At 41.8% G+C, this 14,878-nt stretch overlaps 1 protein-coding gene across 6 annotated transcripts in view; it reads right to left on the reverse strand.

Annotated features, from left to right (window-relative positions):
* Positions 1-1,286: 1,286 nt before the first annotated feature.
* MAPKAPK3 (MAPK activated protein kinase 3) overlaps positions 1,287-14,878 on the reverse strand; it is a 52,856-nt gene continuing 39,264 nt past the window's right edge. For 2 of the 6 annotated variants that reach the window (XM_076346109.1, XM_076346108.1), the window contains exons 5-11: positions 14,339-14,418; positions 12,433-12,559; positions 10,857-10,932; positions 10,553-10,677; positions 8,391-8,476; positions 5,607-5,687; positions 2,308-4,110 (exon numbers count right to left, since the gene is read on the reverse strand). In XM_076346109.1, the coding sequence (XP_076202224.1) occupies positions 3,952-4,110; positions 5,607-5,687; positions 8,391-8,476; positions 10,553-10,677; positions 10,857-10,932; positions 12,433-12,559; positions 14,339-14,418 (734 nt within the window). In that variant the 3' untranslated portion in view covers positions 2,308-3,951. Of the gene's footprint in view, positions 1,313-2,307; positions 4,111-5,606; positions 5,688-8,390; positions 8,477-10,552; positions 10,678-10,856; positions 10,933-12,432; positions 12,560-14,338; positions 14,419-14,878 lie in introns of those variants that run through there. The other 4 variants (XR_012996016.1, XR_012996017.1, XM_076346112.1 and 1 more) reach the window with 4 other exon arrangements.

Raw genomic sequence — 14,878 nt, forward strand, 5'->3', positions numbered from 1 at the left:
CTTACCATTAGTTTTTAATTGTACCATGTCAAAAAAAAGGTTCATCGTATGGCACACGGTCAAAGAGCTAAGGAATTGTGTAGTGCAAGAAATGGTAAAGTGAGGAAAGGAATTTTACCTGTGCTTGTGTACATCCTTGTGTGTGAATCAGAGAAAGTACACTTGCCAGTGAGCGAGCAAGAATGCATGTGTACGAGAGGAGTACAGTGCAGAGAAATACAAGGGGAGGCAGCGGCCCATAAGCAATTGCTATGAAAAGGAATGGGGGTGGGGAATTGTGCACAGCCCTTTTTTAGCTTCTGCTGTAAAAAATAAATAGACCTTTTAATCTGTGTTCTCCTCGAAGCCTTCTCTATTGACCATTCATTTCTTCTTTCCCTTCCCAGCTCTTTACCTCCTCTATATGGCTGATGAATATGCAAATGCATAATCAGTTCTATAATAGCCTATCCTTTCTAAAAAACAGGCTATAAATTTGGATCCTAAGCAGCAGGTTCTAAAGAGACCATTATACTATATGGCTGGGGGAAGAGGCAAGACCCAAATACCACCACTAGCACACCAGAGTTCTTTATAATGTGTGTGAATGCAGCTAGAAGGCGGGCCCTTCTTATAAGAGAGCTAGCAGCCAGAAAGGAAAGATCTTCTGCAAAATGTACACATGAATCTCATCACAGGCTCCCGCAGGGCACAGCGCACGTGCTAGCAACAGGCAGTGCTCCCTGCAGTCTTTGGCAAGAACGCTATGTGACACAGGCCCCGAGATCCCGTAGGTTTTTGTTTGAATTGGTGCCAGCTACGGGAATTGCGGGAGCTCTCGGGAAAGCCCACTCACCTGGACGCTGATGGAGACGCGCAGGTGGCCAGGCCTGGCCAGGCCCAGCGCGCCGGGCACCCCGAGGCCTCCAGCGGCTGCAGCGGGGCGCCGCGGGCAGCAGGTGGCGCCGCGGAGCCGGGGCGGGGGGTGCTGCGCTGCCCGCGCCTGCACACGCTTACACGTGCGTGTAAGCGTCTATATACGCGTATGTGTGTCTACATAGACAGGCAAACACCACGGCCACCCTCACAGCCGCTGGGGGAACGTCTGCACCCCCCGTGAGGGGTGACAACAAGCACAGCCCCCAGACCTGGCCCCTGGCAGGTTCTCACAGCTCCGGTTGACTCGGGCACAGTTAAAACAAGACCAGAGCTCTTATACCCCGCTCCCATCGTGTTACAGAAGACAGCTGTGTTACAAGCAGGACAGCAGTTTGAGGGTCCATACGTTGCACGTCAGCCGCTTCCCAGCTCCCAAGGAGTTGCCTCCTTTCTTCTGTAAAATAAGCATAAACAATTCTGTACAACACTTGCATACACTTCCATGTCTGCCATTTTGAGGCCCTCCTCGGGTTCCCACCAGGCTTTACAGTATTCCTGGATGTTGTCACTGCAGGGTAGAACGCAAGGACTATTAGTCCAAATTTAGTGACGTGGTATTGTCCTACTATACAGGGACTGAAAGCTGCAGGTGCTGTGCCCAAATGCATCAGTTCATCACTCCAGCTTCTGAACTGCAGTGCGGTAAAGACTGGAACCCCAGAGGAAGGAATCGGGTCCAGATGTGCTTTACAGTTCCCCATGGAAAACCATTCAGGAACAGATACATGTCTTCAAGCTCCAGACTGAACTGACAAGCAAGACTTTCACAAATATTTGCTGGAAATTGAGAGTTCCTGCTCAAACTTTGGGCAAGACAGAAGCAAAAACGTGGGTTGCAACAGTTTCAATACCACTCTACCCAAGGCAGCCAGGACATCACCACTTTATACACAGGTTGCCCTATTAACTGGGATAGTGGGAGCGTGTATCACCCTGACGGGGCAGAGAGAGGGAAAGGTAGGAGTGATGTACGTAGCACCCTTAAAAAGATTTGGATAAAGGGACAGAAACTTGGATCTGGCTCTAGTCCCAACTGATGCTCCCTGAACACGTCACAACTCTTCATTCATTGTATTATCATTTACAGGTAGTGAATAATATTTGCATAATTCATAGGAGTAATGTGATAAAATAAATATATACAGGACATGCTATAGTCAGAGATACCTAGATAAACACAAAATAATTTTAAGATACATCTTTGCAGAGATTGATATTTAAAAACAAACCCCTGTAATCTTAAAAAATGCTCAGTTGGGTAGCCTTTGAATGTGGACATCATTGAACACTTTCCTTCTCTCTTTTCCCATCACCTTCAACACAGATGTACCTCGCAAAGCAATACAAACTCTGCAAAATCTCAACAAAAACAGGGATGACAGGAGGAAGGAATGTTGTAACACGATTTATTACAATCAGTTTATAAAACCCTACAAAGAAGAATGGAGGTCTCATCCAACACCTTGAAGATGGGAACAGGGCTCCCCAGACAACGTCCAAAGCCTCAAGTTGATCTTTGTTGGAGGTAACAAGATCTATGTGGCAGTCAGATTTGACGATTCAGATCCTCTCTGGAGCCTTGATTTCCTTTTTGTCTTTTAACATTCTTCTGAGCCTATTAACACAGCGGTACTCTGTGTGCCTACCACAAAGCAGTTTTTGCCTGCATCACTGGAAGCACATAATTTTCATCCTAGACTCTGATAATACTTTCACAAATATTTGCTTCACCTCAACTAAAAAAAACCCCAAAATACAGCAAGAGGAAATATTTTGATCACAAAGTAAAACAAATTAGCAAACCAAGGCTAGGATCCCATAAAACAAGAATTAGAATAGGAAAAAAAAACAATGGGTGGATATACTTATAGGTAATCTCCCTCAGGTGGCGAAAATCTTTGGATCCAGAAACACTGACAAAACACTGCAAATGAAGTAGCACCCTCCCCCCTCCCTGACCCCAGGAAACAAACCAACCCCAGCACTCCAAAATTTGCTATTATCAGCACATCTTAGGCACAGGATCTGGAGATAATTACCAGATGGGATGCTGGCAGGCACCAGGGTCCATTCAGAGAACATGCATTTGCCACTTCTTCCCAAATTTCAGAAGTCTCTCTTCTAGAGCAGTCTCTTGTACACAATTGCATGTCCAGTTGCAAGCCCTAGAGGTTGTGGATCCAAGAGGAAGAACAATATTCTCTGCAGGATACTTTCAACTAATTAAATCCTTATTAAAACTCTTCACATAAAGTACCACTTAAATTAAAAACATTACAAGACAGGGATCTGACAGTGGCATAGACACGACATAATGGTTACAGTTTAGAAAACTTACATGTTATCAAATGAGAATCCATGACAAACTCAAATCTTCACGAGACTACATGAAGACTTTATGAAAATGGAAATGTATGGATGCTTTTTCCTGTAACAGAAATAACTGTTTACTGTTTAGGTGATATTCTGTAACTATAGGAGGTAAGGTTGGAAATATTGACTATTACCAATTCTAACATGAAAAGCTGTCCAGATGCATCCATAATAGAACTACACCTGTGCTGCTCATATAAAGAACAGTGACATTTTTCTCCTTTCTCAGTACTCAAGTTTGAACTACTAAAACGCTCCTAGCAGGACACTTGGCATTTTTTCTATTCCCAAGTTTAAAACAGTAGCAGAAGTTATTCTTGTAGATGGCTGTTAAAGCCTCAGTGCATTAGCACGCTGAGACTGCCTCCTGTTCTCTCCTCTCGTCCGATGCAGTTAAAGCCAAAACAAAAACCCGTAACATTTCTGGTATTACTGTACCTTCCCTAGCAATATGCAACAGAATCATGTCATATACATTAGCTTTTAAAAGCAAAGCCCTGATTCAAGTTATAAAAATGTAATTTTTCACACTGCTCCCTCTTTGCAGGATAGCTTCTTCACGGTCTCATTGCCTTTGTGGTACGGATTGAGTTATCATACTGATTTTAAATTGTTCCTTTTCGTTTTTACCTCCCACCCACAGGTCCTCGGCTTCTCTTGTCATTGGTTGTTGCACCCTGGGGCTGCAGAAGAAGTGCCTGCCTGCTTCTGCTTCTTACGGCGTTTGTTCAGAAGGCGGTTGTTGGATGTTTTCAAGTCTTTGATTTTCACCTGATCATAGTCCACCCTCATGGTAGCCAAAGCACTGGTCATCTCCTCCTGAAACCAAGGAAACAATTTATTGAAAGCTCTGAGGCAGAGAGCACACAGCCACCCAACACTACTGCCAGGAGATGAATGTACAAAAAGGAACCCTCTGTTACACTACGGCCAGAAATAGCTGAGCCCTTTCTGCTGCACTGGACTATGACTAAAGGCTTCGTTCTACTCATGGACTCATTCAGGAGGAACTATTCACACAGTGTTTCATATGTGAGCAAGCAGGACCACACTCCGCTGGCCTAAATTCCGTGTCCCTATGCCCAGCACTTCTTACTGGCTGGCTCTGGGCCTTCACCAGCTACTGAGCCTGGGCTTCTCATACCAGAGCGCTGCTTTCCTTGCTCTGTTACCAAACTAGGTTAGCAGGAACTAGAATAAAGGAGTCCCCACAAAGCTTTTTAAAAGTACGTGCTTCAAATTCACATGCTTCCTTAGTTTGAATTAATGTTTAAGTGCAGGCAAATTTTAAAATTTTTAATAAGGCTTTGAGCAAAAATCTGCTTAAGTAAATGAATGTCTATGCGTTTAGTTCAGGAAAGGAAAAACAATTAAATATTATGGGAACGCTGGTGGCCCAAGGTAATACCTCTGGGACATATGCAAAGCACAAGTATAAGAAGTTCTTGGAAACATGGAAATGAAGAATGCTAAGTGAAACTATCTGTTTGATCTCTGACTCGGGACGCAAATGTTCCCTAGGATCTATGAAATTCTACCATTACATAGTTCAACAGCTGAGACTATACATCAGTAATTTAAATAAAACCAGTAACCAGTAAAATACACTACAGGAATGTTGCAATTATCAAAATGCCAAGCATTGTAAGTGCAAAAAATTCAGAATTAATTGTAAAAACATGCCAACCTGATAAAGGCCAGCAGGAAAGAGTTAAAGCTTGTAAACAACTTTTAGTCTGCCCTACAGTTTCTCTTTGCAGGAAGCATTCAACTGTCATCAGTACAAACAGTAGGTGAGGCACCTGGTTAGATTAAGGGAAAGACATATTTTTCTCTCCCCTCACTCAATGTCACAACAAGACAAGGCTAAGGTTATTTAATGTTGTTTTACAATACAAGAACAGAGTAGAAAACCAGAATGCAGCTCAACCCTCCCACCCCATCCCCCTACATTTTCATCATATTCTTCACTATAATGAACTTCAAGTTCCCTCAACACTGTCCCTTCTCCTCTGTGGTTACATACACTGGCTCAGCAGGTAGCATCATTAGTAACTTTGATCATAAACATCATCTTTGTTGGTATTTGGCACAGCTGTGAGGCTGTCGGATGAAGCTCAAATAGCATTATTCTTTTTTAAACTGTTACCATATACACTACTGTTCTAACCAGGACTGTTTATGCTTCCCTTGTTTAACATGGTTGTATTCAAAATAGCCATAATCTCCAAGGAACTAAGCATATGCAGAGAAGCCAGCCCGTCTAATCTCTTATCAGACTTGACTTCAAGAAATCTGAACTATGATTGACTTACTTTAACTTCATCCCAGTGGTCTTTATCCTCTTGCAGGACCCGTGCAGTATGAAGAGGAGTTGGTGGCACTGCCATTGATCTCTGAGAAAAGGGAAAAATACCAAAAGAAGTGTTCTGCAAAATCACATTTGGGAAGTGACTGCTTGCTCTTTTATGTTTATGAAGGGCACAGAAGTTTATCCAACATCCTTCAGTGGCCCTCATTATTCATGCTTTCAATCACTCAAGCTGATTCACGTGTGAGGTAGAAAAGGACTACAGTCCCCACACGACAGTATCTTTAAAGAACAAAAGGAGACAAATCAGTGCTGAGTTTGTTTCACTCTGCTCCCTTCCAGTCCAACCAATAACCCTGCGTTGGGATAAATTTTTATATACATTTTCGCTTTTAACTGTCATTTCACTATTCATTAGTCAATGTTTTGAAGTGGTTAATTTGACCTTTATCTTTTAGGATTTGTCGTAGGAGACATTTTCTTGTACATACACATTAACTGAGATTAGCAGTTTATCAGATCATAAGTGTGCCCCAAAGAGGAAATTATACTATTATTCAGAGTAAGGCACAGTTCAGAAGACAATGCATCGCTTGAGATGCTCTTCCACGTAAAATTGAGATCTATGCTCACCTGCCATGAAAGATCAGTAGATACTCTAATTTGAAGTAAGGTACAATTTCTAAAGCATGAAGCACAGTTCCCTAGCTAAATTCAGCAGAATCATAGCATTTCTCGCCAGTCCATAACTCAAACTATAAATTCATATTTTATCTCCCTTATGCTTTCTACTCAAATTTGCTGTCTACTGCTGTGGCATCCTACACCAGATGCAGCTGCATGTCAACAAAGTCTAAGGAGATCCCTGTATATGTCATTGTAAATTAAGCATTACATTGGAAGCAGTGCTTATACTCCACCGAGTTAACAGCACCACTGCAGTAGTTACAGAAGTGGAAGCAGAAATCATGACTCCTGCATCCTCTGGAAAAGGACCCTAGCTGACCAGGGTATAGTTTTATCAAGTACAGCTGGGAGGAGGGAAATGGAAAACCAGTAGACTGGCTCTAGTGGTGTCCCTGAGCAGGTGTTGAAGTTGCCCTTCTATCTGCTGTGAGCTACTTCTCGTTAAATAAATCTTATCTACAAGCTAACTAGAGGATTATGTGCTCCACGTAAACTGACAATTTTTGCATAGTCCACAATAATACTTCTGCCATCCATCTAATAAAAAAAAAAAAAAAAGAAAAAAGAGGAGAGAATACCCTCCTCCATTGTTTGTGCAAAGCATCTCCCCATACACATTCCCACTTAGGGATTTAGGAAAAGAAATGAAAAACACAGACATTCACTATGTTGGACTTTCCCTCTCCCTCCCTCTGCCTCATGGGAACAATAGGTTCAGCAGAAAAAAATGCCAATCTGCAGCTCCTAGAGCATGCTTCTAGGAACGGTATTCTAGCACGGCTCTTTGGTGCAGCAGAGTCTATAGACCTTGTCTCTAATCTCCTCCTTATTAATTGGTTATATGCATATTTCAAGTAACGTGTCGCTGTAGGTGGTAGCTTCCTTAGCTATTAGGCACTCATTCCGTGAAATTCACTGCCTGCTGACTTCTGGAACACCTCCTTCTTGGGTCTTCAAACACTTAAAGCTGGCGGTATTTATTCTGAACAGTGATTACATTTTTATTTGGTTAAAAAAGACTTAGAAACATTGTCTAGGTTCTGTTCCAGTTCTACAGAGTCTTTGTAACCTTAATTTCTCAGCTTTCACAACTCTAAATGAAGACATCTATCGACTTCATCAGGATGTTACACAGCTACATTTCTGTATGATTCTAAGGGCTTTCAGATCTTCAAACAGGCATTATAGAAATGCTGACTATTAGTCATACCTCTGTTTCTGCCCCTTCCTCTGAGGATCGGCATACACAGAGAAAGCACTGTGAGGGAATAGGGCATTCTACAGTACAAGTGATTCTGTTCCTGGCTGATGATTTTTTGGGCAGCAAGAACAAGACCAGTGTCCTTTTAGGCACAAATGTGAGAAGTATAATCTATTATTTTAAGTGACACCTACGGAGCAGAGATGATATCCTGAAACTCAGCCTGGTAACTCCTGGGATTCTTGTCTCTTGTTTGAAATAATTAATATTGTACTATTAGAGTCTTTTTTCTTTTTCCCCAAAAAGCATTTTTTAAGGGAAAGTAAATTCAACCAAGTCATAGAATGAAACCTGAACTGGAACCATTAATAGCTCTCTGTACCACCCTATCTAGCAATCTCTTACAGGGCACTAAGCCGAGACCCTTGCTCCTCCCCCACGCATTTCCAAACTCTGCCAAGGATGAGAATTCCCACTAAGCATAGAACCGTGTTCACAGTAACACAGCTATGCACAATGGTGCCTGAGACCACTAATAATAGCTCTCTTTAAATCCTGCACCGATGAAGTAAGTATATAAGTTTATTTTTATATTTTTAAAGAGAGTAACACATGCATATGCTGCAGAGTCAACAGTGACTGCCTGCTCACAGAAGATATAGATACATTTGGCTTTTGCTTCCAAGGACGCTATTGTGGGTGTCTCTCTTTGTGTGTCCTCTGGTAACACCAAGAATTGTGGTTCTACAGGCAGATGACCCTCTGTGGAGGGCACAGTAGGTTAATTAAGTTATTAACAGTAATCATCATCCTTCTCTTGCTGTGCTTTGTGGAGCTACATGTAAGTTCTGCAAGTAAGAATTCATCTTGCTACCTTGTAAAAAGAGATATGAAACTCACGTTAATCCAAGGGTGATTCATAAATTGAGAAACTGTCATCCTCTCTGTTGGGTCAGTCTTCAGTAAATGGCGAATCAGCTGTTTGGCTGAAAAACAGGACCAACATGGCATGTTGTAGTCTACTACTGCATTCCCAAATAACCTTGAGAACACAAAGACCTGCTGAATGAAGATAATTTTACAGACCTCAAAACACCTTAACACGGTAACAGCAATAGGTAGAAGCCATGTACAGTGTGGTAGGTTATGAAGTTTAAAGAGGCAGAACATGAAAACATCCAAAACAAGAGGTAAGAAGGAAAGGCAAAGGATTGGGGCTTCCATCTATGCTATCTACATCACCAAATCAACTGTTTAACTGTTTTGAGAGCAAGAACTTGAGAAAAAGAGAAACATAGGAACAGAAAGCTGCCAAGCTGCCTGTCTGAAAGATGGCGAGAAGCTTGGCATTATGGACTGAATGAATGCATAAGCTGATGTTTTGAGAAATGACAGAAGACAAAAACTAGCACAGGCTGGGGGGGGGAGGCAGGGAAAGACAATAAACTTCTCTTTGACAACTGAGAGGCCACTAAAAGGACAACAAAGTCAAAGAAATTGATTGCACGAACAGGCTTTGTAACAGCTTTCTGTGAACATGGTCTCTGCCAAAGCAAGAGTACTAAGTAACTGAGATAAGAGATGATGAGAGTCTGGACTGGACAAGAGTTTCCTTAATGCAGGTGGTCAGACAGGAAACACTACATCCAAGGGATGTTGTTTAGAAAGACTGTAACATAACTTCCTTGGGGGAACCTAGAAAAACTTCTGAATAAAAGTTCTCTTTTAGAAACTTTGAGTGCAAGATGACTAAATGCTTGTAAGAAGCTGCCAGAAGTACAAGTTGAGACTTTAGTTTGTCAAGAGAGGCTGCAAGGGAGGTTTACAGAAGAGATTACCTGGAGTCTAAAATGTACAAGGAAAAAAAAAGGAGGGGACCACAAACAGAGCCCATTAAGATGATTACAGGAAGCTGGTGGGGAATTTAGAGGAAGCCTCCATAGATGATGCAATGAAGGAATGATTAAAGAAAACCATGATAAGAACAGTATAAAGGAGGGCAAAAAGAAGCTGTCTGCTGAAGGTGCCTGATCAGCCTAAAAGAGTGCACATAAACTAGCTGATCTTAATAGGTTCAAAGGTAGAGGGCACCTATCTTCATTCAGGCAAGCATACAGAAACCCTACAGATTTTCCAAGCGAATGTTCTCTCACTAATCTCCCCTAGCATTTTAATAACTGCTGTAATATGAACAAGACAAGACCCGAGGCAGATGAAATATTAAGCCAGCAACCCATAGGTAAACCATCTTCCTTATTAATGTTCGGTAGTCCATGCTGCACACGCAACCATGAGATCCAATGAGCGGTTAAAGTGCCACAGATCACAGTATTATCCAATGATAATTTGTTATTGCTAAACAGCAGACAGTAATATGATGCTAGCAACAGCAATATAAAGGGCTTGTTAGAAAAAAAGATGTGCTCAGAGGTTGCTGACCTTTCTCTCTAATATGATGGGCAGGTGAGACTTCCAGCTTATGAGACTGTCAGAATAAGAAGGAATCAAAAACATCCACTTTCAGGACACTGGTTTGAGCCCATCCAGGTCACAGCTGAACAGCAGCAGCTTTTGGTCAATGACTTATACAAAATAAATTGTTGACCTTGATTTAAGTGGTGGCTGGCAAGTTCCCACATCACAAAAAGCTAGCATGAAAACTTGCCATCCTTGCTGGCTGTATCACCAAGGAAGGAAAAGACTGAATGAGTTCTTAAGACAGTTTGCCTTTCTTCCAACTCAGCTTGCATTGCAGCTGTCCTGGCAGTCTCCTTTCTCAGGATTAAAGACTTTTGTTTCCACAGGGTTTAATCTCGGCATTCACTAGCACTAGCTGGAATTTGAAAGAAAGTTTTCAGTAGTCATTTACTTTCTGTAGTACTTAGGTTGCTGGCTAGTGTCTGAGTTCCCAGTCGTTCTCTGTATCACCTTACAAAGAATTGATTTAAATTCTAAAAAGAAGGGAAACAAAATCTAAGACAGGTTTTTAGAAATAGTCTCTTGTAAGCACTCTACCACTGCACACCATGCACATACTCATCAGTAGCAGTGAGCATTGTTACCTTCCTCTGATACTTCAGCCCACTCTGGATTGGGAAACCCATATTGCCCCATCCGAATTCGTCTCTTCATCCCTGGAGAAATGGCTTGACCAGTGTTTGAGTAGAATGGAGGGAACCCACATAGGCTGTAAGAGTGGACAAAAGAACTCTTATAACTAGGGAAGTCCTTTCATCCCTTCAAAAGTCCCATACAAGCTTACATTCTTTTGCAGGTTACATGATCCTAGTGACTAATTACTTCTAAGTGCAGATTTAATACAATGTGTCCTTTTTCCGTTCATCAAGCCTCTTTCCAAATACTTACAGAATATATGTGATGACACCCAATGACCACATGTCACATGATTTGTCATACTTCTCAGGACCAAGGACTTCTGGGGCTGAAGAAGATTAAAAAACAGATATTAACAGAGTACCAGATATCTCCTTTCTTCTCCATCACCTTATAAGTAGCAGCACACTTCAACAACAAATATTGGAGGCATTAAAAATTGCAACTCACTGCAGTAACTGGGTAGTATTTTCTATTGACAAGTTCCTAAATACATCTAATATAGCTTTAAAAAGGAGGAATGGAGCTGGCAAAACACCCTACTCTTCACCTTAGTGTCTCTCTGCTCAAGAGAGCACTAAGATTACAGAAAAGCAGAAGGAGCTATAGCTAAATGTGTACAGGGAGACACTGCACTGAACAGGCAGAAGCATATGTTCCAGAAATCAGAACAGAAAGGACCTACTTGAGTTGTGATAAAATTTTGATCGGTACCTGGGTAGCGTGTGTTTAGCTCCAGCAACTACAGAGCAATGTCTTTTTCTTTGGCCTCCAGAGCATTACATTTTTTCACTAAGTAACAAAATTATAGAGAGATACATTTAGAGGGCATTTTTTTTTTTCCCCTGGGGCAGGTGAACTGGCAGGGAGCTTGATTTTGTAAGGAAAATGATTCTCTAAACATACGAGCAATCATGCGGGTTTATAAAAAGGTGTTGAGAAGGGAAATGTCAGCCTGTTTGTATACAAATCTAAGGGCATAAAAACATATATGCGTAAATTCCTTAACATTTTATCAGTAATTCCAGCTAAAAAATATAGAAGAAAGCATCAGAAAAAAAAAATTGCTATTGTAATTCTCTGCTAACAATGAGTAACAGTATCTTTCAATACAAAAAACTATAAAAACTTACATGGTAGAAGAGAACTAATTCTTCCAAAAAAATCAAGCCCTTTTTCCTCCAAAGAAATTCCATGCGCAGACTGCCTCAGTCATACCATATGATGAATGACTATTAACTTAAAGACCAAAAGGGACATACTCTAAAATGAGTGCATAAAGGACAGTCTACTGTGGCATTCATTACACAGTGCTCTGTCTTTGGACAAAATGCAGGCTAAAATTCAGTTGTGATTAAGTGTTTTATTACTTAATTCTTCCATTTGCCAGCTTTAAGAAGCTTTACAGCTGAGGCAATACTCTCCCTGTTCTCTTTTATTGCATTAGTTAAGCTAAGGGAAGTTTTGCGAGGAAACACCCAAATAATCATGAAGCTGAGTTCAAATTATGGCTTTTATCGCATCATTCAGAGGAAACATCAGGATTACTTCAAGTGTAATCAGAAGCAACATGTTCTTTCTTCTTGATCCTCATTTGCATCCCCTGTTAAGGCTGTTTCCTCTGCAACCAAGGAAGAAAGCAGGAGCACTGAAATGTACTGGAACCAGACTAGGTTTGGGTTGGATGCCAGTTTAAATTCTGCAGGCTACCTCTTTGCATTACCTCCACAGTAGAAGATTTCCCATCCATTCCTACAGTCCACAGGCCCACTATAAGGGGAGGGATGACAGACTGAAACACAGAAGAAATGCATCTTGGATAACTTACCCACATAATAAGGAGTGTAACAGGGGGTCTGCAGTGCATTTTGTACAGTGGTTTCTTTGGCAAAGCCGAAGTCTGTGAGTTTGAGTACAGCATCCTTCTCTTTAGATGTGTAAAGCAAGTTTTCAGGCTGAAAGGCCACCAAGAGAAAGGATAAACTGGACAATGAAGAGATGTCTCTAATGAGCTGAAAGGTCAAACCATTCCCGCTTGCCTGGATCACCACCAACATCTGGGTCTTCTTACTTCTCTCACCCCCCCCACCATACGATGCAGAAAGTTCCCTCCCAACATGTAGCATTTTTGCTCAGACTAAGGATCAACATCCTTCTCAACATGGTATTTAGGAGAGCAAATCACAAGGCTCTCATCAGGTCCAACGGGCATCAAGTCTGGCTTCTTGAACCTCTCTCTAGTTCACTGCACTTACTAGGATTGTTCTGTCTGATCAACACCAGTTGATCTGACAGCATTCTGTACCGCACTCAAGTAGCTGAGGTGGAAGACATGAGAAGTCATCAGCCAAACTCTCTGTGAGCAACTGACATAACTCCATCAGAATTAACTGATGCAGACACAGTCTCCTCCCTGCTCCCCCTCCTCCTCTGTCTCCTGGAACCTCAGTTAATTCCACTCTTGCTCCACACTCCATAAAGGCTCTCCAAAACCAGAAGTGGCACAGAGGGAAGTACAAGCTCTCATGCACAAGAACAGGGACAACAGCACATCTCCAGAATCTGCAATTGTTTGAACTTGTTTTCCAGTTTCCCAGTCATAAGGAAGCTACATCCTCTCTGATGCTAGTGTTTAGGGACATATAGAAGAAGGGCGGGCTTGAAAGAAAACAGGATTTAGGATCTATTAAGCAATTTGAACCGTTTCTATGTTAATTCACTGAGTGTGTGTAGGTGGTGTTTGGGGCTAAGTGCTTCAGTTTCTGTGCTGGTGATAGGCAATGGCACATAGCTCCAGAAAAGTGAATAGATTTTTAGTCTCTGAACTGTTAAGTCATTCTCCAGTTCCTACCTAAAGAACCCTCAAACACACCCCTCAGTGATAGCAAGCAATGGCAGTTCTCCCTCCAGCTAAACACACAGAAGCACCTGTAGAAAATTAACAAACTCAGAACTGCAGAATCAATCAGATGCCTCAGTCTATCATTATGTGACCTGCTCTCCAGCACATTCCATCACACTGCTGTATCACTGCGCTAGAAATGCCTTGGTGCAGCTATCTTGTCTTCGCTTATGCTGCGCGCTTTACAGAATGAAAACAAAATACAACACTACAAACCCTGTCAAATCTCTACAACAACATTTGGGTACAAGCTTTAGCTAATAAAACATACTGTTCCACATGGTAGTAACTGAGATTTTCCCAAATATTTACATATACTATTAAAGTGGGTTGGATGCATGGAATTGGTATTATTCCTCCCATATATGCAGTTTCTCCTGTTTCTGAAGGGGGGTTTGGTGTTTGGCTTTTTTGTTTGCTTGTTTTGGGGTTGGTTTTTTTTGTTTGTTTGTTTTTAGGCAAGTATGATTCCAAAACCAACTAATAAAGACTGTACATAGAGGTATAGCATCTAGTGTAAGTTCACTTCAGGCAGTGTTATTTTTTTGTTAATTAACTGGATTGCAAGTTGGTAGTACCTCTTTAACTAACCATCTGACTACTACCAGATTCTTCTGCATTCTGTACACAACTGGAAGGCATTAGCACACATGAATACTCTGACCTTTGACTAGTTGCAAACTAGTTGTGAACAGATCCCTTCTCACACTGGCAGAGGAATAGAAACACTTCGACCATCTGATTGTACTCCTAGTTCTATTTCAACCACCACTGCCCATTTATTTTCTGCCTTAGGCTCTTTTCTCCCTGACCACACACCTTCAGGCCTCACCTTGACATCTCTATGGGCAATGTTCATTGAATGCAGATACTGGATGGCTGTTCCGATGTCTCTCATTATTTCAGAGGCCTCTATAAATACAATTTTAGAGAAAGGTCACATTAACATTCCCACTGTAATTCAGGGACATGCTTGGGAATGCTTATGACTTACAAACAGCTTGCTGGAATACAGGGCTAGCGTCAAGACTAGAAAACCTAAAATTAGCCCTAACAGCTGTGTTTTGGTTTTGCAGGCAACCATACCCCCCAATTCCCCGGCTGCTCAGCCCTCCTCCTGAGCAGGCACTGCAGCTGAACAGTTGAGACTCCTGCTTCTTATAAGCTTGTAAATTGGTGCTTTAATTTGCTCACCAGAAAAGCAGCAAGAGCAGAGCAGGTACACAAGCAACATGCAAGACTGGAGAAAGGAGCCCCAACCAGGACATATCTCTGATTGTCCAGGACACGTCCTTGGTTGTCCAAGACAGAAGTTTAACTTTCAGCTTCTAGTTCAGGGGTAATATGAGGATCTAACAGATTTTCTAAAAAT

The sequence above is a fragment of the Aptenodytes patagonicus genome, chromosome 8, assembly GCF_965638725.1.
Source record: "Aptenodytes patagonicus chromosome 8, bAptPat1.pri.cur, whole genome shotgun sequence".
Taxonomy (NCBI): domain Eukaryota; kingdom Metazoa; phylum Chordata; class Aves; order Sphenisciformes; family Spheniscidae; genus Aptenodytes; species Aptenodytes patagonicus.